The sequence below is a fragment of the Microtus oregoni genome, unplaced genomic scaffold, assembly GCF_018167655.1.
Source record: "Microtus oregoni isolate MIOR12 unplaced genomic scaffold, Mior012 000022F_ref0000154, whole genome shotgun sequence".
Lineage (NCBI taxonomy): Eukaryota > Metazoa > Chordata > Mammalia > Rodentia > Cricetidae > Microtus > Microtus oregoni.
The window spans coordinates 14412394-14439440 of record NW_024543081.1 but is presented as its reverse complement, the minus strand read 5'-3'; the positions used below and the strand labels follow the sequence as shown (position 1 = coordinate 14439440).

At 48.3% G+C, this 27047-nt stretch overlaps 3 protein-coding genes across 4 annotated transcripts; 1 reads left to right on the top strand and 2 right to left on the bottom strand.

Annotated features, from left to right (window-relative positions):
- Positions 1 to 4080: 4080 nt before the first annotated feature.
- On the top strand, positions 4081 to 6939 carry Rps19bp1 (ribosomal protein S19 binding protein 1). The gene is made up of 4 exons (XM_041672382.1): positions 4081 to 4166; positions 4285 to 4419; positions 6177 to 6274; positions 6480 to 6939. The coding sequence occupies exons 1-4, from the start codon at positions 4115 to 4117 to the stop codon at positions 6612 to 6614; spliced, it is 420 nt and encodes a 139-aa protein (XP_041528316.1). The 5' UTR covers positions 4081 to 4114; the 3' UTR covers positions 6615 to 6939.
- A 3866-nt stretch (positions 6940 to 10805) lies between these two features.
- Positions 10806 to 12906, bottom strand: Atf4 (activating transcription factor 4). The gene is made up of 3 exons (XM_041671741.1): positions 12700 to 12906; positions 11838 to 12155; positions 10806 to 11709 (listed from the first exon to the last, which is right to left on the bottom strand). The coding sequence occupies exons 2-3, from the start codon at positions 12061 to 12063 to the stop codon at positions 10889 to 10891; spliced, it is 1047 nt and encodes a 348-aa protein (XP_041527675.1). The 5' UTR covers positions 12064 to 12155; positions 12700 to 12906; the 3' UTR covers positions 10806 to 10888.
- Positions 12907 to 15592: 2686 nt separating this feature from the next.
- Mief1 (mitochondrial elongation factor 1) lies at positions 15593 to 22420 on the bottom strand. 2 transcript variants are annotated; one of them, XM_041671738.1, is made up of 4 exons: positions 22277 to 22420; positions 20672 to 20849; positions 20219 to 20481; positions 15593 to 19422 (listed from the first exon to the last, which is right to left on the bottom strand). In XM_041671738.1, exons 1-4 carry the CDS (start codon positions 22418 to 22420, stop codon positions 18616 to 18618), a joined length of 1392 nt encoding a protein of 463 aa, XP_041527672.1. In that variant the 3' UTR covers positions 15593 to 18615. The 2 variants fall into 2 exon arrangements, with proteins under 2 accessions (XP_041527672.1, XP_041527673.1); XM_041671739.1 differs by lacking the exon at positions 22277 to 22420 and having other exon boundaries at positions 20219 to 20395; positions 20672 to 20797.
- Positions 22421 to 27047: the final 4627 nt, after the last annotated feature.

The window sequence follows — 27047 nt, the reverse complement described above, 5'->3', positions numbered from 1 at the left end:
AGTAAACCATTTACTTTATTGGAGTGGGAGCAAGTCTCACTCTGTAGCCCAGGCTATCCTGAAACTCACTCTGTAACCCAACCTGGTCTCAATCTGAAGAGAATCTCCCTGCCCCATCCCCCATCCTCCCCCTCTCTCTCTCTCTCCTCTTTCTCCTCTCTCTCTCCCATATGTACATACAAGCGTTCTGGGGCACATGCCCACGCAGACACTGGAGGAGAATGTTGAATGCCCTGCTCTACTGATCCCCAGCTTATTCTCTTGAGACAGGGTCTCTCACTGAACCTGGAGCTGGTCAGGCGCCCGAAGGCCCCAGTGGTCCTCCTGTCTCCATCCGTCAGGGCACCAGGGTTATGGGGTGCACACTCACACCTCACCTGACGTTTCAGATGAGTGCTGCAGAGACAAACCCAGTCTCATGCTTGCCCAGTGGGCGCTCTACTCACTGAGCTATCTCCGCAGCTCCAATAATGAGTCTTTTAAAACTTAAACAAAGGTGGCAACAACACCCTCCCCTTAAATCCCAGCACTCGGAGGGCAGAGACAAGCAGATCTGAGTCTGAAGCCAGCCTGGTCTTCAGAGCAAGTTCCAGAAAAACCAGGGCTACAAAGAAACCCTGTCTCAAAAAAAATTTTTTTTAATAAATTAAGGACCTAGATATAGTTGCTTGTGTCTGTAATCCCAGCACTCAGGAGGCAGAGACAGGAGGCTCAGAAGTTCAGGGTCGTCCTCAGTTTTGCATCAGTTTGTGGTCAGCCTGGGCTGTGTAAGATTCTCTCAAAAAAAAAAAAAAAAGTAACCTGAAACACAGTTGAAGACTATGAGCGTCCACACACATCTGTACATACACACACATCCACATGCACTCGTGCAAGCCTGTGCTAGCACACACTCGTTTCTGCTCACATATCCGTGCAACCTGTTCACACTCACTCACGTTCACACTTGCTCTGGACTTGCTGCCCTGGCCTCTAGGCCTGGCTCTGTGGAAAATGCTGTGTGGCCTTCTAGAAAACTCCTCCCTCGGAGGGAAGCCAAGGCAAAGCTAATCCCAAAATGGACCAAAGGAGTCAGCGATGGGGTTCTAAAGTAGCAGGGACTAGAGGATGGCAGATTATCCTGTTTCCTTTACACAGTCCCAGCTAAGCACATCCCTGACCAGGATGGGGCCCCAGTGCAAAGACTAAAGCTTAGAACAGTAAAGTGACTTCCCAAGGCCACACAGCCAGGACAGGAACCAACTTGAGACCTCAAGACCCGACCCACCAATTCCCATGGAGACCAGCATGAAGCAGCTGCCCCTCCCTGAACCTAGTCTTTGAGGACTCAGGACAAATGTGACAGGAGGCAAACACCCATGGGTGGCCCTGCCCACTGCAGCCACCCTGTCCATCTGCTCGTGCTAGAGTGGGAGGATACAGAATGCCAGCACAGGCTATGTCTATAATGTGGACCCAAACAGTTTCAGGCATTACCCCCTCTCCTTGAAGGTGCTTCAGGAACATTGTTTCAGTGGTCAGAGGTGGGTACCCTATAAAGAAGCTGTTTCTGTACCCTATTTAACAGACGAGGAAATGAAGATGCTCTTTGCTGTGGATTCGCCTAGGGTCACACAACCCTCTGCAGTACTCTCAAAACTTGCACGCTTTTCTGGAAAGAGACCTAGCCTCTATCCTGGGCAGTCCAACTTGTTGGCTGTGCCTCAGCTTCCCCATCCAGGCAAGACCAGAGGGGACCACCTGGCTGTGGCTGGGAAGGCTGCACCGCAGGAGTAGCAGAGATTCAGCCCAGGAGTGCTGGACCTCTCACGTCCATGCACAAGACCCAAGCAGTGAACCAGGAGGCCCATGAAAGCTGTACTGCAGCGCCACCTAATGGTCACATGGTTGCGATGTGAACAGCCACACTGGATGAACTGAATGATTCCCTTTCCCTCAGATCAGTAAAACGGGACAGTTCCTACCACAGTGAATGGGGCTAACACTTGTGAAACACTACAGAAACTTGACCCTTGCTAGTGTTTGCTATTAGGAATGTCTCCCTTCTGGATTAGTTAGTAGAGTTTGGATGACGAGGGTGGTCCAGGAAGAATCAGTGGTTTCTTCTACATTCTACAGCATCAGGTATGCAAAACCCGCAGTAGTACACGTTGTGCTGCATGGCTCCCACATGCCAACTGCCGGTTAGGAGCCTCCAAGAGAGAAATAAACCAGACAGGGGTTCCTCCTGATTCAAAAAGAACCTCTTCTGTGTTTGGAGGTAGAAAGCCTGCCTGGCACTCGGGGGGGGGGGGGGGGCCTCCATTTGAACACCAGCACAAACAAACAAACCAAAATGGTGAAGAAGAGACTTACAGACTAGAGTTTTCAAAGTCTTTTGTTTAAGAAGCCCTTTTCACTCTTTAAAAGCTCAGGTCAGGAGAGATGCTCAGGGGTTAAGAACAGTGGTTGCTCTTCCAAAGGACCTGTATTCTGTTCCCAGCACCTAAACTATGGCTCCAGTTCCAGGGGATCTGATGCTCACTCCTAGCCCCCACAGGCACCAGGCATACCTATGGTACACAGGCACACACACACACACACACAAACAGGCAAAAACATTCTTACACATTAAAAAAAAAAGTTCAGGTACCCAAAGAACATCTGTGTGTAATATTTATTGATTTGTACCTTTTTTTAAAAAAACTGACTTATTGGCTGGGTAGTGGTGGTGCACGCCTTTAATATCAGCACTCAGGGGACAGAGGCAGGAGGATCTCCATAAGTTCAAGGCCAGCCTGAACTACAAGGAGTTTCAGGACAGCCAGCACTGTACAGCACGGTAACACAGAGAAACCGTCTCAGAAAACAAAAACGAAACGAAACAAAACAAAAACCAAACACCTGGTTTACTTTTTTTCAACACTAGGGATTAAATCCAAGCATTCTACCACCATGCTATTAATACATCCTAGCTCTTCGGGACCCCAGGCTGACCTAGAACTTGGTATGTAGTTATGTAGTCTAAGCTGACCTGAAACTTGCTGTTCTCCTGCCCAGCCTCCCAAGTGCTGGTGTTATACATAGGTGCTGTATTATGCCCAGCGGTGTTCACGGATTCACCCACTTAACAAACCAATTCATTGCTTAAGAACATAAACAGGGGGGCTGGAGAGATGGCTCAGAGGTTAAGAGCACTGGTTGCTCTTCCAGAGGTCCTGAGTTCAATTCCCAGCAACCACATGATGGCTCATAACCATCAGTAATGAGATCTGGTGCCCTCTTCTGGCCTGCAAGCAAACATCCAGACAGAATGCTATATACATAATAAATAAATATTAAAAAAAAAAAGAACATAAACAGCATTTTGCAGTAATTGTATTTTTCAAAACAAAGTACGTTATTTTGCAAGTGTGCAAATGTCTTTATTTCTTTATCTATTTGGTTTTTTGAGACAGAGTCTTGCTATGCAGCCCAGGTTGGCCTAGAACTCACGGCATACTCTCAGTTAAGTTTCCCAAGTATTAAGATTACAAGTGTGTGCCACCTTGCCTCACTGGCAAATGTCTTCAAAGTGACTCAGCTAGATTCTCAAAGTGCACAGGATCTGTGCAATGCTTTGAAGTTCATGAGAAACTGTCTAAACCTGGCAAAGTGATTTAGGTCTGGAATGCAGGCCCATGGAAGGCAGAGAGAAGAGGATCAGGAGTTCAAAGTTATCTTCAGCTACACAGTGAGTTCAAGGCCAGCCTGGGATAACCGTGTCCTTGTCTCGAAAGTAAACAAGAAGAACCGCATCTAGCCTTTCAGTTTCTTTTGCAGGAACTGTGACTATTCAATACTTCGCCCCTGGCCAGAATTGAGTAGCGAGGCTGGAAGCCGAGGCTGTCGAAGACGGCACAGCTTGGCTCACAAAAAGCTTGTTAGGTAGGAATCAGACAAAACAAAGGTGGCTTCCGCGCCTCGCACCCGCCTCCAGTTCCCACTCTTTGGAGGCTAGGGGAAACCCATAAGCTTGCGTCCCAAGAGGGCACTTCCGCCCTCCGGAACTTTGGATTTCGGCTCCGGTTTCCGCCGAGGAGCGAACACCTCCAGGGCGGAAGTAACGCGCGGCGTGTGGGTGGGGCTCGTCAACATGTCGGCGGCGTTGCTGCGGCGGGGCCTGGAGCTTCTGGCGGCCTCAGAGGGTGAGGAGGGCTGGCCCTGGGACGTCGCGCTGTTCGGGAGGCCCCGAGGGAAGTGACTGGGAGGGCGGGAAGGGAGAGGTGCGCCCTCCGACTCGGTCCTTCGTGTCCTTCTCTCCAGCCTCTCGTGCCGCCCGCGGCCAGGCCAAGGCGAGCGGGGCTCCGATGAAGCGGACCCGGAGGGCCAGGGCGAAGGCCTCCCAGGCCCTTAAACTTCGGAACTCAGCGAAGGGAAAGGTGCCCAAGTCCGCGCTAGGTGAGTGCTTCGTAGGGTTCGGGGGCAGCGCCTTCGAGGCGGGGCTCCAAACATTACCCGAGAAGCCGGTTGAAATCGTGAGGGGACAGATTTCGAACCCGGCAGTCTAACTCCCGAGTCTGGGCTCTCAGCTGCGTGCCTTTGCTGTTATCGGCTATGTAGCTGTTCACAGAATGAGAGAAAGTGAAAGAGCCGGGAGAGGTGACACAGACCTGTAATCCCAGCACTTTTGGAGGTGGAGGCAGGAGGACCAGAAGTTCAGTGTCATTCCTGGCAGTGTGGTTGAGTTCACGGCAAGACCTGACTGTGGAGGTCAAAGAAACACAGGGTCCAGTCTGGAGATAGCTCAGTGGCTGCCACCTTGGTTTGAGTTACCTCATCTCTGCCTGAATTGTGCAGAAGCTCACGGTTGGTCCCCAGCTCTCAGCTGCTTGCCTCTCCCAGTCATCTTAGCATCTTAGTCTCAGAAGCAGCCAGGGTGAGCGCTGCACATGCATGACATGAGCCCAGCCTCACTTCCCCTCAGGGTCTTCAGGCACATCTGTCTAATTTCAGCTTTTTGAGTTTTCTTTTCTTTTTTTTTTTTTTTTTTTTTTTTTTGAGACAGGTTTCTCTATGTAACACCTCTGGCTATCCTGGAACTCACTTTGTAGACCAGGCTGGCCTCAAACTCACAGAGATCCACCTGCCTCTGCCTCCCAAGTGCTGGGATTGGTGTGGGCCACCACCTCTGGTCTTCCTCTTGAAGGTTTTAACACTGTTTCCATCTGTCTCCAGATGCGCTAGGTGAGCATTCTCAACCTGTCAATCTCAACCCCTGGGCGTCAAATGACGCTTTTACAGGGACCACCTAAGACCATTAGAAAACACAGATAATTATATTACATTCATAACAGTAACAAAATTACAGTTATGAGGTAGCAACAAAATAAGTTTATGGTTAGGGGTCACCACAGCATGGGAAACTGTATTAAAGGGTCTCAGCATTAGGAAGGTTAAAAACCGCTACTCTAGATGTTTGACCACTTTGACTTTCCAGTCTTTTTTGGTGAGACTGTCTTAGGACTTTGTTCAAAATTGCAACTCTCCACTTCTGTATGCTCCTTTTCTGTTCCTGCTCAACTTTTTGCATGATGGATAACCCTGACTGGACTGCATTCAGGAGAACAAGGCAGGAGAATCCTGAATTTGAGGCCAACCTGGTCTCCAGACTATACAGAGTGAGACTTTGACCACCCACTTCCAAGGAACGGATAGCCATGGATAGCCCTCTAAGATACTCATTACCACGCTTCTCAGTCCTTTTCCTGGAAAGTGAGACCAGGAGTCCTTGTGTGTTCTGTCTTTTACAACTCTAGAACCTGATACACAGTTGTACTCAGGGCATATCTGTTTTTATTTGTTGTTGGTGATGGGTTTTTGGTGTGTTGTTTTTAAACAGCCTTGCTACATAACCCTATCTGATCTGGTACTTACTGTGTAGCTAGAAGCTGTCTTCCTGTCTCAGCCTCCCAAGTGCTGGATGGATCACAGCTGTAAGCCAGCATGCCTGGCTTAAGACATAATTGTTGAGTAAGTGGCTGAGTCACATGACTAACTGAAAGCCATCCAGTAGGTGGGGATTTTCAGCAGGACCTATGGGAAAAGCAGATTTGGCTGGAAAGAGCCCAGACTGTTGAAATGACTTAGGGAAGGGACCCAGAAGGCTTCTATAGTGTGTTGAGTCTGAAATGACATGCTCTGCCTGCCACCCACAGCTGAGTACCAGAAACGACAGAGTCGAGACCACCTCAAAGCAAACCTGAAGTTTATGACCAGCGTGAGAAGCACCGTGCCAGAGTCTATGACCCAGCAGGTTTGTTTAGGGGTGCAAGCTATAGGAAGGGACCCAGGGGTGATAGCTGAGGCTCTTCTTCAGGATCTATTTGGATCTGTCTCACTAAATACAGTGTGGAGTTGGTCCAGCCCTGCCCTGAGCCCTAAGTCCCTGTGATCTCAAGGGTTTCCATCTGTGCTTCCAAAAATGGAAATTCTGTGCCCTCACTCCGGAACCTTTCCAGATTTTGCAGCAGAACCAGGGCCGTAAAGCTTGTGATCGGATAGTGGCCAAGACGACAAAGAAGAAGAAGGCTGAGGGCACTGTGTTCACTGAAGAAGACTTCCAGAAGTTCCAGAGGGAATATTTCGGCAGCTAACGTCCTTTGACTGCCATATCTCTGCTGTCTCTGTGGCTGTGCAGTGCACATGGGCGACCAGCAGGTGGCAGTGCAATCCAGCCTGACTTAGGAAGCCCTAGACACTGGACTGGAGCTGCAAGCCCTGAGGCAGATTTGCACTCAGATTGAAGTGGATTTCTGCCGTGTATACCCTGCCAGAAAAGATTCTGACCTGCTATCTTTGACCAGGACAGGACCCTGGGGCTATCTGCTGTGAAATAGGGCCAGGTGTGTGGCCCTCTCAGACCATACCTCCAAGAACTTCAAGTTGGCTGTTGAGTTCAAGTAAATGGATTTGAACAAATGTGGGTTCCGGTTTTGTGTGTGTGCGCGCATGTGCTGTTGATGGGACTACAGCACGTCTCCCATCTCAGTGTGGATGAAGGTGCTCCATGTCAGAAGCTCCCCAGTTTAGGCCCAGCATAAATCCCTTCCACCAGTGATGCCCTCCTCAGTGGGCATAGCCACTAGCTGCTAGCCTTGCCCAGGAAGTAAGTCTGGGAATCTAGAAGTGGAGCTGCCTCAGCCCCCCTGGGGCTTGGGGTCAGCATGGGATGGGGGCATAGGTCATGGTTTCAGGAGTCATCCTGAGCAAACAGATTGACATTTAAGTCTGTACCCCAGCCAAGGACATCAGTGAAAGCTAGGCTTGTGCCACCTCAGGGCAAACTGGCCCTTTTCCAGCCAACACAGTGCCAGACATAGGAGGCAAAGGAAAGGTCATGTGGAAAGAACACACTGTGGAAAGAATGGCACAGACAGCTACTCTCCTGCCACAGAGACCAGGAGCCCCTTCAGTGGAGATAGATGGATTCCTAAAGGAGAAAACTGATGGCCTTCACAAACATCTTCTGCCCTGGGCCCGCCTCTCCATTTTAAGCCCAGGGGTTCCTCGGGTCATGTGGCTCCTGAACCCCAGGGAGAATAGTAGAGGGAGGGTATTGATGGGTCTCTGACAAGACAAATGGTTGGGCTTTGTCCTCAGTAAGAGAGCTGGGTTCAGTGCCGCATCTCAACATGGGGACACAGAACTACCCACAGCCTCCATGTGGCCTCTGCCTAGTGAGAGGCTTGGCCATCCATCTGGGTCAGAGCAGGCAGGAACAGGAGGGAAGGAAGGTGTTGTGACTGTAAGCTTGTGATTGGGAGCTCTGGGTCCTCTGTGATGTGGGTTCGAAGGGACATGGGTGCTAGTCTGCAGACCCTCTGTCCCTTCCTTTTTGCTAAATTTTGCCAAGTGGCCTTGGGACTCATTTCCTCCATCTTAAATAAGCCACTCAGCAAACAGCTCCATGCTTATTCTTGGAGGGAGGTGATAAAGGACTCCAGGGCCCCTTTCTAGGGAGTTCACACCTGTGGTCAATGATCACCTAGAGGATATCGCCAGAGATCCTGTACCTTTCCTGGTATAAGTCCTCAACTTGCTGCCAAGAAGAAAAGGTTAGACACTCGAAGAATGTAGTGCTGACCATTATCCCCATTGGCCCTATAAGAGGATACCAGTTGTTACATTCAGGCCAAAGGGGCCTAGCAAAGGGAGGCCTACCCCAACTAAGGCATCCCAGATAGATACAAAGTTTGATGATCTACACCCCCATTCCACATGCTTCCTGTGTCTCCTGCTGTGGGCTGGGTCATCTGCACAGCAAGAGAGACTGGAGCTGGACTGCCATGTGCTGGTCTTGGGGACTCACAAGGTCAACCACCAGGACATCAGCCTTGCCTAGAGTGATCTGACTTGGGGGTTAGGGAGGTCTCAACCCAAGGCCCAGCTGGAGCTGATGAGGTTCTGGATAGGTGGGTTGGAGAGCTCTCCCTTTTCATACACACAGTTTCCCCATTCTTAAAGACCTAGTCAGGAGGCCCAGCCGTCTGCCCTGAGAAGCCCCCAAGCCTGAGCTGGCCTGTCTCTCAAGTTGTCACTTCGTGGTGGTTTTGAGCATTTACCTGCGATCCACCCTGGCCAAGATCCCGTGCCCATCCCAGAGTGCCTGGAGAGGGGCTCAGCACTGGGGTCTCACCTCACCAGCTTACTCTCTTCCTGGGCTCTTCTGTCTCCAAACCCTACATCCACCACCTCAATGGCCAAGACAGCCCAGCTCCTGCCTGCATAAAAGTGTGAGCCCAAAGGCCTGCTCCCACTTCCTCATCTGCAGACATAGGGCTACTGCTTCGTCATCTTCCTACCCACACCCAGACCCCACCTTGTTCTCTCCCACGGCATGGTCCTCCAGGAGCAGGTCCTCCACCCAGACTGCCAGGCAGTTCACACACCTTTGGTGTCCCTTTGTTTCCCTTAGGAAAAGTCAAGTTCCACAAAAGCTGGGCTGTTGACCCTGTATACATCTGTCAATGTTTATGCATAATGGGCAGTCACCAGTGGCCATCCTCTGCCAAGTGACTAGAGAGCAAGCACTGCTTCCACCCATTTTGTCAATACCTGGCAGGGACTTCAGTCACCATGGTCAGGGTGGCTAGATCTTGGCTGTCTTCCTGGTCCCTCTTTAAGCAGGTCAAGTGTGGTGGTGCATGTCTATAACCCTAGCACTTGGAAGGTGGAAACTGGGAAAGCAACAATTCAAGATCATCCTTGGATCATCTAAGACCCTTTTTAAAGCATTGCCAGGGTCACCTGGAAGGACTGACATGACATTAGCCGTGATAGGGTAGCAGCCATAGGAAATGGAAGGAATTGCTGCCAAGTGAGGGTAGTCACTGTCCCACTCCCTCTTCTCAGTGCCTTCCTCCCACTACCATGTTCTAGGCTGGATTAAGCTGCCCCTTGGCCAAATGCATCAATGCTGAGGGTGACTATAGTTTTTTTTATAGCTCATGGGGGGTGGGGCTGAAATAACAGGACTAAAGTGAGGGTTAAATTAAAGCCAGCCGCGCCAATGAGGGCGGTTTCTGCCCCACTCCCATGCCACTCCCCAACCCCACTGAAACCAAGCCTAAGCAGTGTAGTTAACTGATCCTTTTATGGGTGGCTTTTTTTCTTTAGCTAGGGCCTCATAACTCAAGCTAGCCCCAAACCTGTGATCCGGCCATAGCCTCTCCAGAGCCAAAATAGATGCACACCATAATCAGCTAAACTGACATTGTGTACACATGAATGAATCAAGCTTTCTGCCTCTACTGATAACACATGCTCTTTGCTTTAGTTGTAGACAAGTTGTTCCCACCCCCAGCCAGACCTTTAGAAATCCTGAATTTCTTCAGCAAGGTGTCCCTGCACCTCATCTAGCACTAAGGTTCTCTTGAATTTGAAACTTGCCTTTTCCACATAGTCGAGTTCTGGGACCCTATCTTAAAACCCAACAAAAAATCAAGTGAAAGTCGAGTAACCAGGACAGTTTTAACATGCTACTCAGTAAAAATGCTCATGGCTGACTCAATACCATTCTTTGAAAAATCTTTTAGCCATTAATTGAATTTAGCTGTTCAGATGGGGTGGGTGACCACTCTGGACCTTTAAAGCCCAAAGTAGAAACAAAGGCAAGGTATTTCTATACCTTCCACTAGCCAAAGACTATACATGGGTGGATCCCTACTTAGTATGAAGCTGGGAAGCCCGTGGTCTTATGAACTCCCTGTCTCAGCCTACATCAGATACAAGACTACATCCATTAACAGCTAGCACTCAGATGAAATCTGCTGGCACATGCTAAGTCCTGCAGGCCTTAATCCACTTTAGACTTAGGAAGCAAAGCTAGAGTCCTAGCTTCCCATCCACTTCCTGCCTCAATTCGTGTGCTTACCCACTGCTTAACCAACCACCCCAGCACTAATACAGTATGCAGGTGCAAACAGCCCCCACCATCTCAGTGAGCAACACCAGCTCTATTCCTTCTTCAGTAATCAGACTTATCAGCCCTCAACAGGTTTCCTAAGGTCTCCTGAACTGTAGAAGCTTAGAGAAATCTTATCAGCTTGTGTGCTCAAGTACTATTCCACCCTATCTAGGTACCTACATGGCAGACGTCTGGCATAAAGCCAATTATGAACAGATGGTGCTCAGGTGGTTGGTTCCTCTCAGTAACCCAGATCCCCCAGCTAGCACATAGCTCAGCTTTGCCTTAAACTTAGGCCTGTGTGAAGTACGAAGTCTACTATGCACCCTACACACAAAAAGTCTATTAGAAAGAGAATGACACAGCAAACCTGCACTGGTACTTTACTACAAAATAATTTATTACAGCAAACACAGCTTCAGCACAAGACTATGTACAAGTACAAAGCACCTGGCTACCCTACTAGGGAACTCTCTTCTTCTCCCTTGCCTTACGGACCTCTTCTATCAAATCTTTTAGATACTGGATCTCTTTGGCAAGAGAATCTGCCTTCTCTTTCAGAGCTTCGTTCTTCTTTTCTAGCTCTTTACACTCGCCAGTGAGGGCTTCCTGCTCTGCCCGCTTCTTCTGGCGGTATCTAGTGGCTGCTGTCTTGTTTTGCTCCATTTTTTTCAGCTTCTTATCCAACTTTTCAATTTTCACCTTAGCTGTCAAAGTAACTCCAGGGGGGTCATAAGGTTTAGGTCGAGGAGACCCACGGGGAACACCTGGAGAGGTAATGTTTGGTGATCCCCTGGTGGTGGAAGGGCTATGCTGGGGAGAGCCCAGGTAGGACTCAGGGCTCATACAGATACCACTGTCATTATCTGAGGGGGTGTCTTCATCCTTTACACACTGAGGGATTACAGTAATAGAAGCAGCAGAGTCAGGCTTCCTGTCTCCTTCAGAGATATCAACTTCACTGCCTAGCTCTAAACTGAAGGAATGATCTGGAGTGGAAGACAGGATCCCTGAGGAACAGGGAAAAGGCTGCAAGAATGCAAAGGGGGCAACCTGGTCGATTTTTGTTGCACTTTCTGGGAGATGGCCAATTGGGTTCACTGTCATGGGCTCCTTATTAGTCTCTTGGACTAGAGGGGCAAAGAGATCGCATGTATCATCAAACGTGGCCAAAAGCTCATCTGGCATGGTTTCCAGGTCATCAAAACGAAACAGAGCATCGAAGTCAAACTCTTTAAGATCCATTTTCTCCAACATCCAATCTGTTCCGGAGAAAGCATCCTCTGAAGAAAAAAAAAAACAACAAAAACAGTTAATGACTCAGGCCACATACTCAAGGCAGAAGAAAGCCATTAGAATACCAGACCCACACGTGAAATGAGCACCCGGGAGCAGGTGGTGGCCCACTCACCCTTGCCGGTGTCTGAGGCACTGACCAACCCATCCACAGCCAGCCATTCGGAGGAGCCCGCCTTAGCCTTGTCGCTGGAGAACCCATGAGGTTTGAAGTGCTTGGCCACCTCCAGGTAGTCATCTAAAAGACCTAGGCTTTCCTCAGCCCCCAAACCCGACTGGTCGAAGGGGGACATCAAGTCCCCCGCCAACACTTCGCTGTTCAGGAAGCTCATCTCGGTCATGTTGTAAGGCTTTGTTGGAATCGAAGAATGTGCTTAAATCGAAGGTATCTTTGTCCGTTACAGCAACGCTGCTGCTGGATTCCGTGAAGAGCCTGCATAAGAATCCAAAAGCAACCCCCATCATCTTTCTATCTAAAATGCAGGATAGCCAAATCCCAGAAGACTCGTAATGGGCAGCACGTGGGCCCAAGACCATTGTGTAAGCCTCCCCAGCCGCCGGCTCAGGTTGCACAAGATGGAGGCTCAGCCTTGCCTCGCCGGACGCCCCAGAGGAAGCAGCTTGTCCTTGCCTCCTAAAACAGCCATCGACGTCGCGTCGCGCCCCGCCCCCATGACTCACACCCCCGCCCTGCCGCCATCTTGGCTGCGCCACGTTTGCAGGATGTCACCGGGACCCCGGCGAGCTCGCGGCCGTTGAGCTACGAGACGAAAAGGGAAGCAAAGCAGCAGCACTGAAGGCAGTGCTTCCCCCATCCAACCCCGCCGCCTGCCAGTGCCGGCGTCTCGCGGCCACGCAAACAAAACCGACGCGTCCAGTCGCTCGTAAAGCCGCTTATGGTGATCAAACGCGCCACGGCTGCAACCGCGCCCAGCCCCAATAAAGCACACGCCCTGCGCAACCGGCCCAGTACTCACGCCATGGCTTAAGCCGGTGGGGGCTGCCGCTGCAGAGCCTGGTGCTGCTGCCGCCGCTGCAAAGGCCAACGCTGCCGCAGGCACTGCTGCCTCTAATACGCCATGGTGGCCGCAGACCCTGCGGGAGGGGGTGAGGAAAGGCGCAACAGCGTACAGATGCTCATTTATCGGAGAGCAAGCAGAAATGGCGGCGACACGCCCTGCACCCGCCTCTTATATGTGACGCGAGGGACGCAGCACGCCGCACATCCTCCCGCCGTGATCACGTGGTCCGGCCGTAGACCCACCCAACAGCATCCCATTGGCGTCCTGGCCCTCCCCATCCCGCCTCCACAGTGCTCGGGAAGTAGCTGTGGAGTTATCAGATCATTCTGAAGACCCCATGAACGGAGAAAAGTACACTACAGGTTTACACCGAAGTCACGTGTCGGCGCGGAGGGATCTCTGGGCACCGAACTTCCGGCCGGTGTTAGTTCACAGGGCGGGGAGAGCACTGAGCCAAAGCTATTACGGTCAAAACCGAAGCTGCCTAGTTATCACGCGAGATGCCAATGGAGCGCTCGTCGAGCTGATTGGCCCAAGCGTGGCGAGTCATGTAAACCTCAGGCTCCTATTGGCTTCGAACCTGTGCGCTGTAGGAGCATTAGGTCTGTGCGGGGAGGGCGGAGCTACCAGAGGTTCCGGCAGCCAAACAGGCTCTTGTTATGGGTGGCCCTGCTGCAGGGGCTGGCTCAAGCATCGCTCCTGGGAAGCTTTGGTCTGGCACGCAGCAACCAGTTCACCAGGCGTGACCCTTGAGCCCGAAGCCCTCCTTGCCCATATTTTGTGTTCTCAGGACCAAATGGGCAGGTTTCCTGCCTCTAGAGGCCTTGTGGAGAGATACCTGGTGCAGGCTTTCAGACTCCTGTCCAAGGAACGCCCTTTGAGCAGGGCGCTCACATTGGAACCTCATTGGGAGATACTCTAGTTCCTCTAGCTCTGCAACTTTCCTCCGAACCCTGTAGTTGGAAAAATATGCCTAACTTCAGGCCTAAACCTTCCCATTCCTGCCGTCATAGGGGTGCTTGCTGCTGGTTTATACAGTGTCCGTTGTCTTAAGATCATGTTTAATTCAAATGGCTCTCAAGCCCCAGGGTAGTTTTTTTTTTTTGTTTTGTTTTTTGTTTTTTCGAGACAGGGTTTCTCTGTGGCTTTGGAGCCTGTCCTGGAACTAGCTCTGTAGACCAGGCTGGTCTCGAACTCACAGAGATCCGCCTGCCTCTGCCTCCCGAGTGCTGGGATTAAAGGCGTGCGCCACCATCGCCCGGCAAGGACCCAGGGTAGTTTTGATTAACTCCTAAGTACTTCCAGACCTAACCTTCCCAAGAAGTCATCCAGGTGTGTGGGCAGCCGCTTGTTCCATGCTAAGTGATGAAACCCAAGTCCTAATCAAAGCCAACCCTCCATAAAAGGGTGCTGTTTTGGGAGTGCTGAGAGTCCCTCTTCCACACTCCAGCCCCTTAAAGGCAAAAATCTTGAGTCTCCACTTCTCTTGAAGTGACTCTCACACAAATACCACTTCTGAAAGGGCTGGCTCTGTCATTTATTGGCTGGGGCATTTGATTTGGCTAAGTGACATCCACTCTGAGCCTGGTTCCTTATCTGCAAAAGGAAGTTGTCCCTACTTGTCCTAAGAAATGCGTAAAGCAACTGGCACAATGCCTCCCACTTAACTGCTCAGTAATTACTTGCAAGCCACGTACTCTAGCACACACAATCCTAGCACTCAGGTCTGAAGTGTACCAACGTTCAAGGTCAACCTGAGCTAAGAGAGGCCAAAAGAAACAGGTAATTATTGCTATTGTTATTAAAACTCAATACTTCTGACCCTGACCTACTTCCCAAGTCCCCACCTCCAGGATTCATTCTTCCTGCTTCCTCAGAGGATGTTTTACTATTATTATTGACTGTGACTAAGCCAACTATAAACAACTGGAATCGGGAGCTAGAGAGATGGCTCAAGGGCTAAGAGCATTTGCTACTCTTCCAGAGGACCCAGGTTCAGACCCAGCACCACATGAAGACTAGGTGGCTCACATTCATCCCTAACTCCAGTTTCAGGGAATCTGATGCCCTTTTAACTCTGTGGGCACCAGGCACGCACATGTGGTACACATACATACACATGCAGGCAAGGCACCCATACACATAAGTCTTTTTTAAAAATTAGAAGGGGGCTGAGAGATGGCTCAGCGGTTAGGAGCATTGCCTGCTCTTCCAAAGGTCCTGAGTTCAATTCCCAGCAACCACATGGTGGCTCACAACCATCTGTAATGAGGTCTGGTGCCCTCTTCTGGCCTTCAGGCATACATGCAGACAGAACATTGTATACATAATAAATATTTTTTTTAATTAGAATTTAGTTTTAAAAACTAAAAAGTCAGGTGGTGGTGGTGCCCATCTTTAATCCCAGCACTCAGTAGGCAGAAGCAAGCAGATCTCTGAGTTTGAGGCCAGCCTGGTCTACAGAGCAAGTTCCAGGACAGCCAGAGCTACAAAATAAAACCGTCTCAATAAACAAAATGAAGCAAAAAATACAACACCCAGAATACACAAGGCCTACATAATGGGGTGTTTCTCATCCCCAAAGAGTGCATGTGTAGACATACAGAAAGTGTCTAGTCCTTTCACCAAAAGCGTTAACTATGTCCTCCCTTTACTCTAGGAAGGCTCCTGACATAAGGCCATGCAGAAGGTTAAGAAACACCCTGATTTGACACTACAGGAGAATGTCTAATGGCTTCTTTGTCCCCAGTCTACTACAGAGATCCAAGCCAGATGCTTTAAAGCTGAAAATGGACCTCGCCTAGCATCCATGTAAGAAAATACTTCATACTGCATACACACACCAGAGTTGTTGGAAAGGAGTTTTATTTTCTTCTTCCCATGCTGCAGAAGATGTTTTCCCCAGTAGAATTTGCTCCTTCAAGGAGAAAAAGGAATAAAGGGTCTCTGGGCCTCAAAGCTAAGCTGCTCCTATATGGACCCAGCTAAGACAGGACACAAAGACTGGTGATTGATCCCATTCTACCAGCTTGACACACTGACCACCTTGGAAGGGCAGGCAAGAAGGCAGGTTGTGGACCTGGCCTCAGAGACCAAGAGTTTAAAGACTAGGTGGTCAAAATAAAAGTTAACACCAATCTGACCCCCAGTCTGCAGTTAAATACTGAACCTACATCCTGGTATTTTGGCCATTTATAAGTCTAAGAGGCTTACAACCTCCCAACCTGGTGCAAGGGTCAACTCTAATCCCAGGTGCCTCCACATTTACCTTAGCCTTGAGCTTTTAAGCAAAAAAAGCTAGAGTTGTAGCCAGTGCTCTCAGTCCTATAAGCACATGGAGCACCCCTGGGCCCTTGTTCCAGAAGCTGATTCACCTTAACCATCTGAGCTCTTTGGAGGATTACAATGGAGTAAAATCAGCCAGGGAAACGCCCAAGGAGACGATGGGTCTCCCAACAGTTTTTCCATCATTTATTTTTTAAAAAAAGTCTCAACTGCTAATATGAAAAAAATACTGCTATCCTGAATTCCGTTTCTGAGAAAGGGCAACAGAGAAGAAACAAAATAAACTTTAGAACTTGCTTGGTTATTAAGGTGAGGAGTACTGTCTTCGGCATGTAGTTTTGGGAGTTACTCAAGAGAAAGGCAGAGGTGGCACAGCCACTGGGTCTTTTCAACAGAGAAGGAGGGGCAGAATATTTCTTCTTCCATGGGAGCATCCCAGAGCATCTGGCTGCCTTCCACTTTATGACAAAGAAAATAACAGCAAAGAGGAAGGCCTGCTCAGCTAATCAACAAACCCTCAGGACAGAGCTGTTCCCACTTCTCCTTGTTCTGAGGACTTCTAAGAGGCTCTCGCATATAAGATGTATAAGATGGCCAAGTCAAGATTTTGGTTTTGCAAAGCACAGTCCAAAGTCGAAGCTGCTCCTAAAGACAGGAGATAAATTCACTGTTTTCTTAAATTCACAAATGACATGTGGCTGTGATTATTTGGGGTTTCATTTGCACTCTTCCCGGTATCTTCAATGGAATCAGTTCATAGATGACAGCTTGGGAAACTCTTATAATACTTATGATAGAAGTCCAAATCTACCTAAACAAAACCTGGTCTTGCAGCAGTCTATCAACCTCCCACCCCAACAACAGGCACCAGCTAGAACCTTGGACCCCTCAATGCCAGCCCTTCTACACCTACTCAGTCTGACCTAGGCAACATGGTCTTCAGCTCCCATTTCATTATAAACAGCCGGGGCATCGTGTTTCAGTTAAGGTTCTTGGCTTTATCATTTTCAAGTTTCTCATACTGTCTTAGACAAATCAAAGAGAAACTCCTGAAGGAGTCATATATATGGGAGAAGAGGCAGAAAGGACCTCCTAACCTAATGGGAGGGGGGAATGGCAAGTTATCTATCTCTACCCTCATTTCAAGTGGGCTGCTGAAGAGTCAGTGCTATTTATAGTCACTTCGCGTCACCCTCATAAGGAAGGGCCAACACAGCTGCAGAGTGCATCACCAGAATCACACTGATGGAGAGGTAGCAGAGTTAAAATAGAAAGACTCCATGGGAGAACAAAATGCTAGATGGGCAAATCAGAACCAGAGTTACTGTCAGCTTTTTGTCATGAACGGATATACTGACCACTTCCCTTCCCCTCACCCCTAGGATACAATTACATGGCCATAAATAGGGATATTAGCAGCAATGTGGGAAGCCCCAACTCTTTTCTGCATGTCTTATCTATGTACCCTCTTCCTAGGTAGCACCAATCTCCCCAGGAGACAGGTGAGGGACAAGGGCTGGCATGTTCATGTGCCCTCTGGCCTGTGGAGGTACCTACAGTGTTCAGCAAACACTCTCTAGGTCAATGGAGACAGGAGTCAGGTGGGGGGTATTGGCCCTGGGTGTGTTCTTGCTCTAAGACAACATTTAAGAAGGTAGAGCCTGTCGAAAAGAAAACCTGGTTACTGGGTTTCAGCTGACACTCAGCCTCCTATTGCTTTCCCTTAGCCTCTACTGCTACAGCAAGGCCTTTTTCTGTTGGCAATAAAGGAAACCAGCACCCTTGGAGGTGCTGTCAGTGAAGCCCCCAAGCTTCCCCACTCCCTGTGACAGAAACAGACAGAGGGAACAGAGCCCCTCCCCCTGTGCTCCCACTGATAGCCATTAAAAAAAAAAACACAATCTCCAATAAAATAATTGCATTGGCTCTTCCTATATGCACCATTCCCAGGTGAAAAATTCTTAGCACAGATAAACAGGAGCTGCTTGGGGGAGGGGAGAGGAGCTTGCTTTCCAGGAAGCAGAACCAAAGGCTGATTTGCCAGGGCAGAGACTTTCCGCCAGCTTCCCCGGAAACCTAAATACTGTGCTGTCTCATTACTCTGCAGAACTCAGCTTGGAAACATGCACTCAGCCTTCTGTGACAGACCACAGGTGACATCTTCAGTAGGCAGATGTGCTCCAGGGGCGAGAGCAAACAGGTGTGACCAAGAAAAGGAAAGACAGAGAAGACAGCAAATAAGAGGCCAAAGGGCAGAACAGTGCAGAGCGGACAAAAAAGCAAGAATTTTCGGGCAAAAAAACAAAACACCCAACAGCTGAGGCCAGCACTCCACCTTCTCTGTTCGTTCCAGAAAACTCAGCCTAGAGCAAGGCGGCAATAGGGAGCACAGTGTTTGGTAACAAAAATAGGGTTAGGTGGGAAAACCAAAGGGATGTCGTTCTAATCAGCATGAACTGACCAGGACAATGACCAGCAAAACAGGAGGCACCTAGGGACCCTGTGAGGCACCAACCATGTAGCCAAGTGATTCTAACGGAGACTTTGGGCCTGATCACCCGACGCCCACTCCAGCCTTCACCTGCCCTACGTCTGCAGCAGCACCTCTGGCTCAGACAACGAGCAGTAGAGAGTATATCCCAATTCGTCTATTTCTTGAGGGGTGAGCTCTGCAAATAGGTTCACCTTGGGGTTCAGAGCACTGGGCAAGACTCCAGCCTCCAAGTAGCTGATGAGTCCCCTCAGGGCCTGCAGAAAGCGGTCAGCCAGCATGTCTGAAGACCAGTCGGCCTCCTCCTGGGCCAAGTGGAGAATGACATTGGTTAGTTGGCTGGCAGTAAGGTGGCCCAGAGCTGGAGTGGACTTGCATATGGCCTTGAGTATCTTGAGGCACAGAGATCGGCAGCCTGAGTCAGCCTGGTCCAAAGCCCTTAAGCGTGCCGTCTCAGCAGGACGCAAGCTCAGCCGCCACATGTTGTCGTACTGAGCTAGGCGGTGTGGTCTGGCCACCAAGACAGTGTCACCAAGGGTCACTGATGGCAGGAAGTCAATGACAAGATGTTTGTCCCTCTCATACTGCACTTCTAGTGTCAGGGCCTCTGGGGGTGGTGCTGGTCGGATCACATAGTCCAAGAGGGACCCTATGGCTGGCCAGTTGATAGAGCCTGCCACTACCTTCTCAAATGTGTCTGCCACTGTCTTTGGGGAGAGGTAGCCACCTACAACACAGCGGTCCCAATAACTGCTACCACGAGGAAAGTACTCTGGGTTCTCACGACGGACCAAGAAGAATCCAGGAACATTCATGATGGTGTCCTCGCCAGGTATACCTGACCACAGGTTCTGCTCCAGCACAAGAGGGACAATGAGTTGGATGTGGTCAGCTGTCACCACCTGCCAGAGAAGAATTAAGAAGTGTTGGTTATGTTTTTAATGTTTTATTACACTTAGTGTGTGCACATGCACACATGTAATGTGTCATGGCATGTGGAGGTCAGCGGTAACTTACAGAAGTCAGTTCTCTCCTTTCACCATGTACATACAACTCAGGGACTGAACTCAGGTCATCAGATTTGGTGACAAGCACCTTTACCTGCTGAGTAATCTCATTGGCCCCAGGATTTAAAAAGGTTTTAGAGGGCTTTACTAGTCATAAGATATATGCTACTTACAACACAGATCTAACATCTTGCACTTGCCAACAGTAATGCAAACCAATGATACAATCATCACACAGAAAACAAGACAAGAATACAATAAAGGAGGTTTTTTTACCACTACCCTGGTTCAGGGTTTTGATTTTTGTTTTGTTTTTGAGGTAGGATGTCCTCAAACTACACAGCTGAGGCTGACCCTAATCTTCTGATCCTTTTGCCTCTTGAGAGCTGTGATAACAGGCCTGTGTCACGATGCCTATTTTATGAAATGCTGGGATTGAACCCAGGGCCTAATACAACTAGGTTATACCAACTGAGCCATATCCTCAGCCCCTATAGCTTCTTTAAAAGTCTAAGTATGTGACTAAAAAGGTGAGAAAGGACAGAGCAAAGAAATAAATTCTGTCGTGGGATGGATTTACAAGCAAGCAGCTCTCCAGTTGAATCCCAGACACAAGGACTTTCTTGAACGACCACAATACTGAGAAGTATCTATCTATGCCCAGCCCCACCCTTCATAAGAACTATGTTACCTGCAGATCATCATAGAGGCTGCCACTTAAATACATGTCCCGAAGTGGCATATCAGGCAGCTTGGCCCGCAGGAAGCTCCGGAGCTCAGCACATATGTCCACCGCAGCTTGCTTGGCCCGAGCCTGCTCTCCAGCAGGGATGGCTGCCCGGTTCCGGTAGTAAGAAAGAAGTTTCTCCTGCAGGGACATGCGGAGTCGTGACTTCTTCAAGTCTACCTGGCCCCTCCTGGGGAATGGTTTGGGCCGGGGTGGGCAGAATGTATCTGCCAAGGCAAGAGAGAGAGGCATGTGAGCACTGCCCAAGCTTGCTTAGTCCACAAAAGTCCTAGTCCCAGGAAGGAAAAGGACTTGGCACAAAGGGCAAGTTGCCTGACATTCCATGCTGAGAAATGTCTCTCCACCAAAGCAGCTCTAAGTCCAGAAGCAGTCCCAGAAAGTTAAGGAGTTTCTTACCTGTGTCAAAGGCAGAGGAGTCTGTGGGAAGAGTCTGCAGAGACCGGCTCAGGCCTGTCTTCATGTCCTTGTTCAATAGTCGAGGGGAGCCCATCCAATTTGGCTCTTCCCAGCTCCTCTTTCCTGAATGGCTCAGGCGGGTGGGGCTGGTAGGGGCACTGATTGCCCGATCATACATCTGCAACACCAGAGAGGACCCAGGACATATACCAGCCCTCCTCCTTCTGCCTCCTTCCCGACACTTCTCCTCCCCTATTAAATTCAAAAGTTTTTTGTTGTTTTTGTTGATGGTGGTACTGGGGATGCAACCCAGGTCCTTGTACATGCTGGGTAAACACTCTACCACTGAAATACATCCCCAGACAATTTTTTTCCTACTTTACTACAAGTCAATTTTACTTAAATCAGGACTGTCTGAACAAAATCAGAGTTAACCATTCATGATCTGAATTCTGGTGTATGAATTAAATTATGGTATACATACTAGGTGGTGGTGGCACACGCCTTTAATCCCAGCACTTCGAGGCAGAGGCAGGCAGATCTGTGAGTTAAGGCCAGCCTAGTCTAAAAAAAATATTATGGTTCACATAAAAAAAAAAAAACACCAAACATCTGTTTTGTAATAAGTAAGGTAGTAGTGTTACTCACTGATAGCCTTTTAAAGATTAAACTATCAGGTTTGCCCTTTATTCCTTCTTAATTCCAGCAAAGATCACTTTTGTTTCAGGTATGTACTTTTTGGGATTCTCCAAAGACTCCATCAGGGTATCCCCTTCCAAAGTGATGATGCATTTGCCCTTGCCAACATCTGTGTAAAAGAAGCCAGCAGCCTGCACTGTCTTCCGCCCAGGCAGACCACGAAGGTTTTGGTCCAGTCTTATGTTTCCCTTCCTTTTCCACAGCGTGGCAGTGGGCACACTTCTGAAGAAAAATCTTAGTCTTTTGCAACATCACCCATTTTTGATGGGCAGTATTGGGATACAATTTTTATCCCAGCACTTGGGAAGCAGAGGCAGGTGAATCTCTGTGCATTCGAGGCCAGAGTGAGTTCCAGGACAGCCAGAGCTACACAGAAAAACCCTCTCAAAAACAAACAAACAAACAAACAAAAATCACTCATTTTTAATTCGATCCTGGCTGGTCCACAACACAAATGGTAGGACCTGAAGATAGACATCCTGCTCTCTCCTCAGCCAAATTTTTCAAAATAATTTTGTTTTAGTCTAGACTATAGAATATACTGCTCCAAGCAGAAAATCTCAGGACAAATTAAATATTAAATATTAATTATCAAGAAATAATTTATCCACAATGCCACAACCCATAGAAAACTGTTAATATGTGGTATATTTCTTTCTAGAGATATTTATGCCATCAAGATCAGACAATTTTTTCTAGTTCAGACATTTTTTATTTTGTACGTGGGTATATGTGTATGCATGTGCACATACCACAGCACGTGTGTGAATGGCATAGGATAACTTTTTGGGGTCATTTCTTTCCTTCTTTTCCTTCTTTTTGGGGTCCTGGGATCAAACACTGGTTGTCTGGCTTGGAGCAACTCACCGTGACCTCCCATCCTGGGACCAGACTGCACACACTTACCCGCTTAACCGCCAGGGTAGCAATGCCCAACATGGCTGCTCCACCCACACCCAGCACCAGCCGGGCATTGGAGAGCACAAAATCAATGGCTGTGCCGATGCCATTGTCATCCTTCTTGCCTTTGCGCTCACCAGCACCTGCCATTGCTCACCTGAGAATGAAGACAACACAGTCATTACCAGCTGGGACCACAAGAATCATTCCTTTCTGTCTCTCTGCACCACAATCAAGGTTACTATATACAAAAATCTAGAATTGCATACTCTAGCGTCCAGAGGAGATGGCACCATGTCCTGTGACTCACCTGGATACACAGGAAAGGCAAAAAGCAATGCTAGTATTGAAGGGCCCAGACCCTCACCCAGTGCTCCCCCTCTTGCCCTCTCCCTCCCCTCCCCCTTTTGGTAGCCATGATAGGCTGCAGAAAAAGCCCAGCAAGATGTAGGCCCCAGACTAAGCAGGATGTGCTGAGCCCCTGGCTTTCCCCAACCTTGCTCTAATTACTGGAAAGGAACTGCCAGGTATCCTCCATGTGGTAAGGAACCAATCAGAAGTTAGCTGGTGGGCTCTGGATGTGATAATTACTGATAATGGCAGAATGCAGTAACCCAACCCCTCCATGGCCTCCAGATATAGCAACCTTTCCTCAGCTGCAACTGACCAACACCTCAGCACAGGTTCCCCCAGCCTGGAGATGCGCCAATCCTGAGACTGTTACTATGCAACTAGCAGACCCCCAGATGACCCCCTCACATGGCTCTACCCCCAATATATGCCCTGCCCCCACTGCAGCTAGGGGTTCCCCACTGTGTCGAATGGAGGACCTGAGTTAACTTGTAATTTTTGCATTGGATCTGGTTTCTTGGTGGTTTTGGGGTCCAGGCTCTGGGCACAACAGTATATACTATAGAAAAGTCTTTCAACAGACCTGAGACTACAGCAAACATTAAATTCATTAGCAATCCTATTTTTGTGCTGCAGTGAAGTATCTCACCATATAATACAAGCCTTCCTACTCCTTTACAATATGGTGTTGATAGAAAGACAGGGTCTTCCTTCTTTAGTCACTGCTTTAGGAATGTTAGGATTAAGAAACAGACAGGCATGGTGACATATGCTTATAATCCCAGCACAACAGAAGCCACGTTTTAAAAAAGACTCACTGTCAAATCCAAAAATACCCTTTCTCGCACCATACTCACACTACGGCATTTCCCTTTCCTCTGCCTTTTACTTTCAATTAAAGCTTCAGGTTCAGGGTTAATGAGAGATTACCTGGTCAATTAAAATATATTCCTACTTCAAATGTACAGAGCAATCAAGCCACAGAAGAGTTAAACACAGTGTGTGCATGTGGGGTCAGGTTAGACAGCCATTCACCATGTGACAGATGGGCTATGGGCAACCCCATGAAGGCAGAGTATTCTAATCACTCGCATTTCCACACAACTAACAAGAACCTCTATTTTTTAAAATATGTACATTGGTGCTTTGCCTGCATGCATGTGAGGGTGTTACACAGATCTTAAGAGTTACAGTTGTTAGCTGCCATGTGGGTGCTGGGAATTGAACCCAGGTCCTCTGAAACAACAGTCAGTACTCTAAACCACTAAGCTATCTCCCCAGTCCCCAGACCTCTACTGTAAGAAAAACCTTTACAAGCCGGGCGGTGGTGGCGCACGCCTTTAATCCCAGCACTCGGGAGGCAGAGGCAGGCGGATCTCTGAGAGTTCGAGGCCAGCCTGGTCTACAAGAGCTAGTCCCAGGACAGGCTCCAAAGCCACAGAGAAACCCTGTCTCGAAAAAACCAAAAAAAAAAAAAAAAAAAAAAAAAACCTTTACAAACAGATTTACAAGGCCCAGCAGTGGTGCACACCTTCAATCCCAGCACCCAGGAGGAAGAGGCACGTGGATCTGTAAATTCAAAGTCAGGCAAGTCTACAGAGAGAGTTCCAGGACAGGCTCCAAAGCTACAGAGAAACCCTGTCTCGAAAAACCAAAAAAAAAAAAAAAAAAAAAAGCAAGGAGGAACACTGTGTCTAACAAGTACAGTTTCAGATTAACCAGATAAAAGTTCTGGAAGCCTGTTGTATAATACTGCTGACTTATGCGCTTAAACCGCCTAAGATGGCTGGGTTTTTGTTTTTTTAGATTTATTTATTTAATGTACATTGGGGTTTTGCCTGCATGTATGTCTGTATGAGGGTGTCAGATCCCCTGGAAGGGGAGTTAAAGACAGTTATGAACTGTCATGTGGGTGCTGAGAATTGAACCCAGGTCTTTTGGAAGTGCTCTTAACTGCTGAGACATCTCTCCAGCCCCTAAGATGTTTTTAAAAAAAAACAAAAAGAAAAAAAAAAAACAGTGACCTGGCAGAAGGCTGGGAAGAATCGCACTCTGTGAACACTTCAAGCAAATTTTATTTAAACTATTTCCCTAGACACAAAAATAAGAAAATACTCATTTCTCTATTTAGTGAGGATGTTAAACCCTTGCAATTTCCTAACTAGATAGAACAGAAGCAGGACTTACTTGAATAAGTTCAGGCATTTCTGTTACGTGCGCAGCTTGAGTGCATGTGACAGTAACTAACCTATAGCAAATGCAGTGGCTCAGCAGGCAACACCCCAAATAAAGGCTCAGAAGCAGATTCCCTCCAACTCCCCCAAGAGGCAAGGCATAGAAACTAGCAGGGTATGGTAACACAAGCCTTCAGTCCCAGCACTGGGAAGTAGATGCAGGTATATTTCTGTGAATTTAAGACCAGCCTGGTCTATATAGTGAGTTCCGGGCTAGTCAGTGATACATAGTGACACCCAGTCCCAAAATAAATAAATTAATTAACTAGAACTCAGAACCCATTTCCCTCAAAGTCAACCATAAATCAAAACCAAAACTACCACACTTGGGGCTGGGAATAGTTCAGTGGTAGAGCACTTGCCTCTCATGCTCAAGATCCTGGGCTCCACCCCCAGCATCATCACTACCCCCCCCCCAAAAAAGAGCACTTTGTTTTAAAACTACTCCCCCTACCCTTTTTGTGCAACAGGCTACAAACTCCCTGGTTGAGTATAGGTCTTAAAACCCCATTACAAGCCGGGCAGGTGTAACACTCCTTTAATCCCACCAATTCGGGAGGCAGAAGCAGGTGGATCTCTGAGTCAGAGACCAGCCTGGTCTACAGAATGAGTTCCAAGACAGCCAAGGCTACAGAGAAAGAAAGCCTGTCTCAAAATACCAAAACCAAATCAAACATAACAACAACGACAAAAGAGTCCTATTCTAGAAAGGGATCTGCCCCATACCTGACAGAAAGAAATGACACATCTCAGGGGTCAAAAAGACCCTCACAGAAAGGCAGGCCTTGCTGGACTTCCCTCTCAATCCATTGTTATCAGATTACACACCATGTCCAATCCTGTATCTACACAGCTACCCATTACTAAACCTAAGCATAAAAATGGGTGATTCATCCTGAGTCTTTGGGCCTTCATTTTAAGTGCTCCATACAGGGGATAACTTGTTATTCTTACATGTTATCAACCATTAGTTCTTCCCTAAAAACATGTCACCCAAGCTGGCCTCAAACTCCCTATGTAGGCAACACTGGCCTCAAATTCCTATCCTCTTGTCTCCTCCTAGGTGCTGTGACTACAAGCATGTATGATCATATCTAGCTCTTATCTTCAGTTTAAAGATGAAGAAACTGAAGAACATGTTCAGTAACTAGCCCAGAGTAACTTAGACACCAGTAAAGTATACAGCCAGAGTCTGAATCCAGAGCTTACGCTGCTGGGAGAACCAATCCATGAGAGCCAACCAACCTGCCATACTACCTCACAGCTCGTCTCTAACCTTACTAGACTTCTAGCCACTATAGCTTCACGGAAGCATTCTGGCACATTCACTGCTACTCTATGTACTGTTTGACAGACTAAGTATCTACTGTAATGAACTAACCTATGGCATTTGAGGGATTTTGTTTTGTTGATTTCTTCCAGACATAGGCAGTTCTTTAGCTCAGGCTGAAAATATTTACTACCTGTTCCAGGCCTTTCCAGACATAATCTGTTGTATGTCCCAGGTTGACCTGACATTTACTACCTGTCGCAGGTTAAGTTGAACTTGTAGTCCTCTGGCCTTAGCTTCCTGAGGATTAGAAGTTTGTACCACCATACCTAGCTTTTCATTTTCCCCTGATGGCAAGATTTAACACAATTCACAACCAAAGCATCAGAATGCATCCAGTAATTCCCCACTTCTTCAGACGCACTGCCTTTCCTCGTGCATGCAGGATTCCATGCACATCACCAACTTGGGTCCTGGACTGCAAAAGGCGGGTCTCTCAAACAACGTAAGTGTGACTAAGTACTGAGAGCCGTTACACAAGGTTCCTGCTTTCTGTCTCAGTAAGCATTACCCTCTACCCAACTGGCAAGCTTTATACCACAGCCACACTCCGCCTTTCCCTCTTTTCCTTATTTTGAAACATCTATGTTGCCCAGGCTAGCTTCAAACTAAACTCCTACCTCAGTTTTCTGAGTGCTGGAATTACCAGCATGTACAACCATGCCCAAGCTTTCTAAGTTTCAGCCTCTTTCCCCTTCTCTCTGTGGCCACCAAGCCCTACTGTTGTCTATACTGTTATTTACAGGTGACCACCTCAGTACCTCTATCATCTGACCAAATTCACTGCCTCTAGTGTCTCTCACCAATTTATTCTCCACACTACCCTGGCACACTTCAAGACACAAATGTTCCCATCATTCCC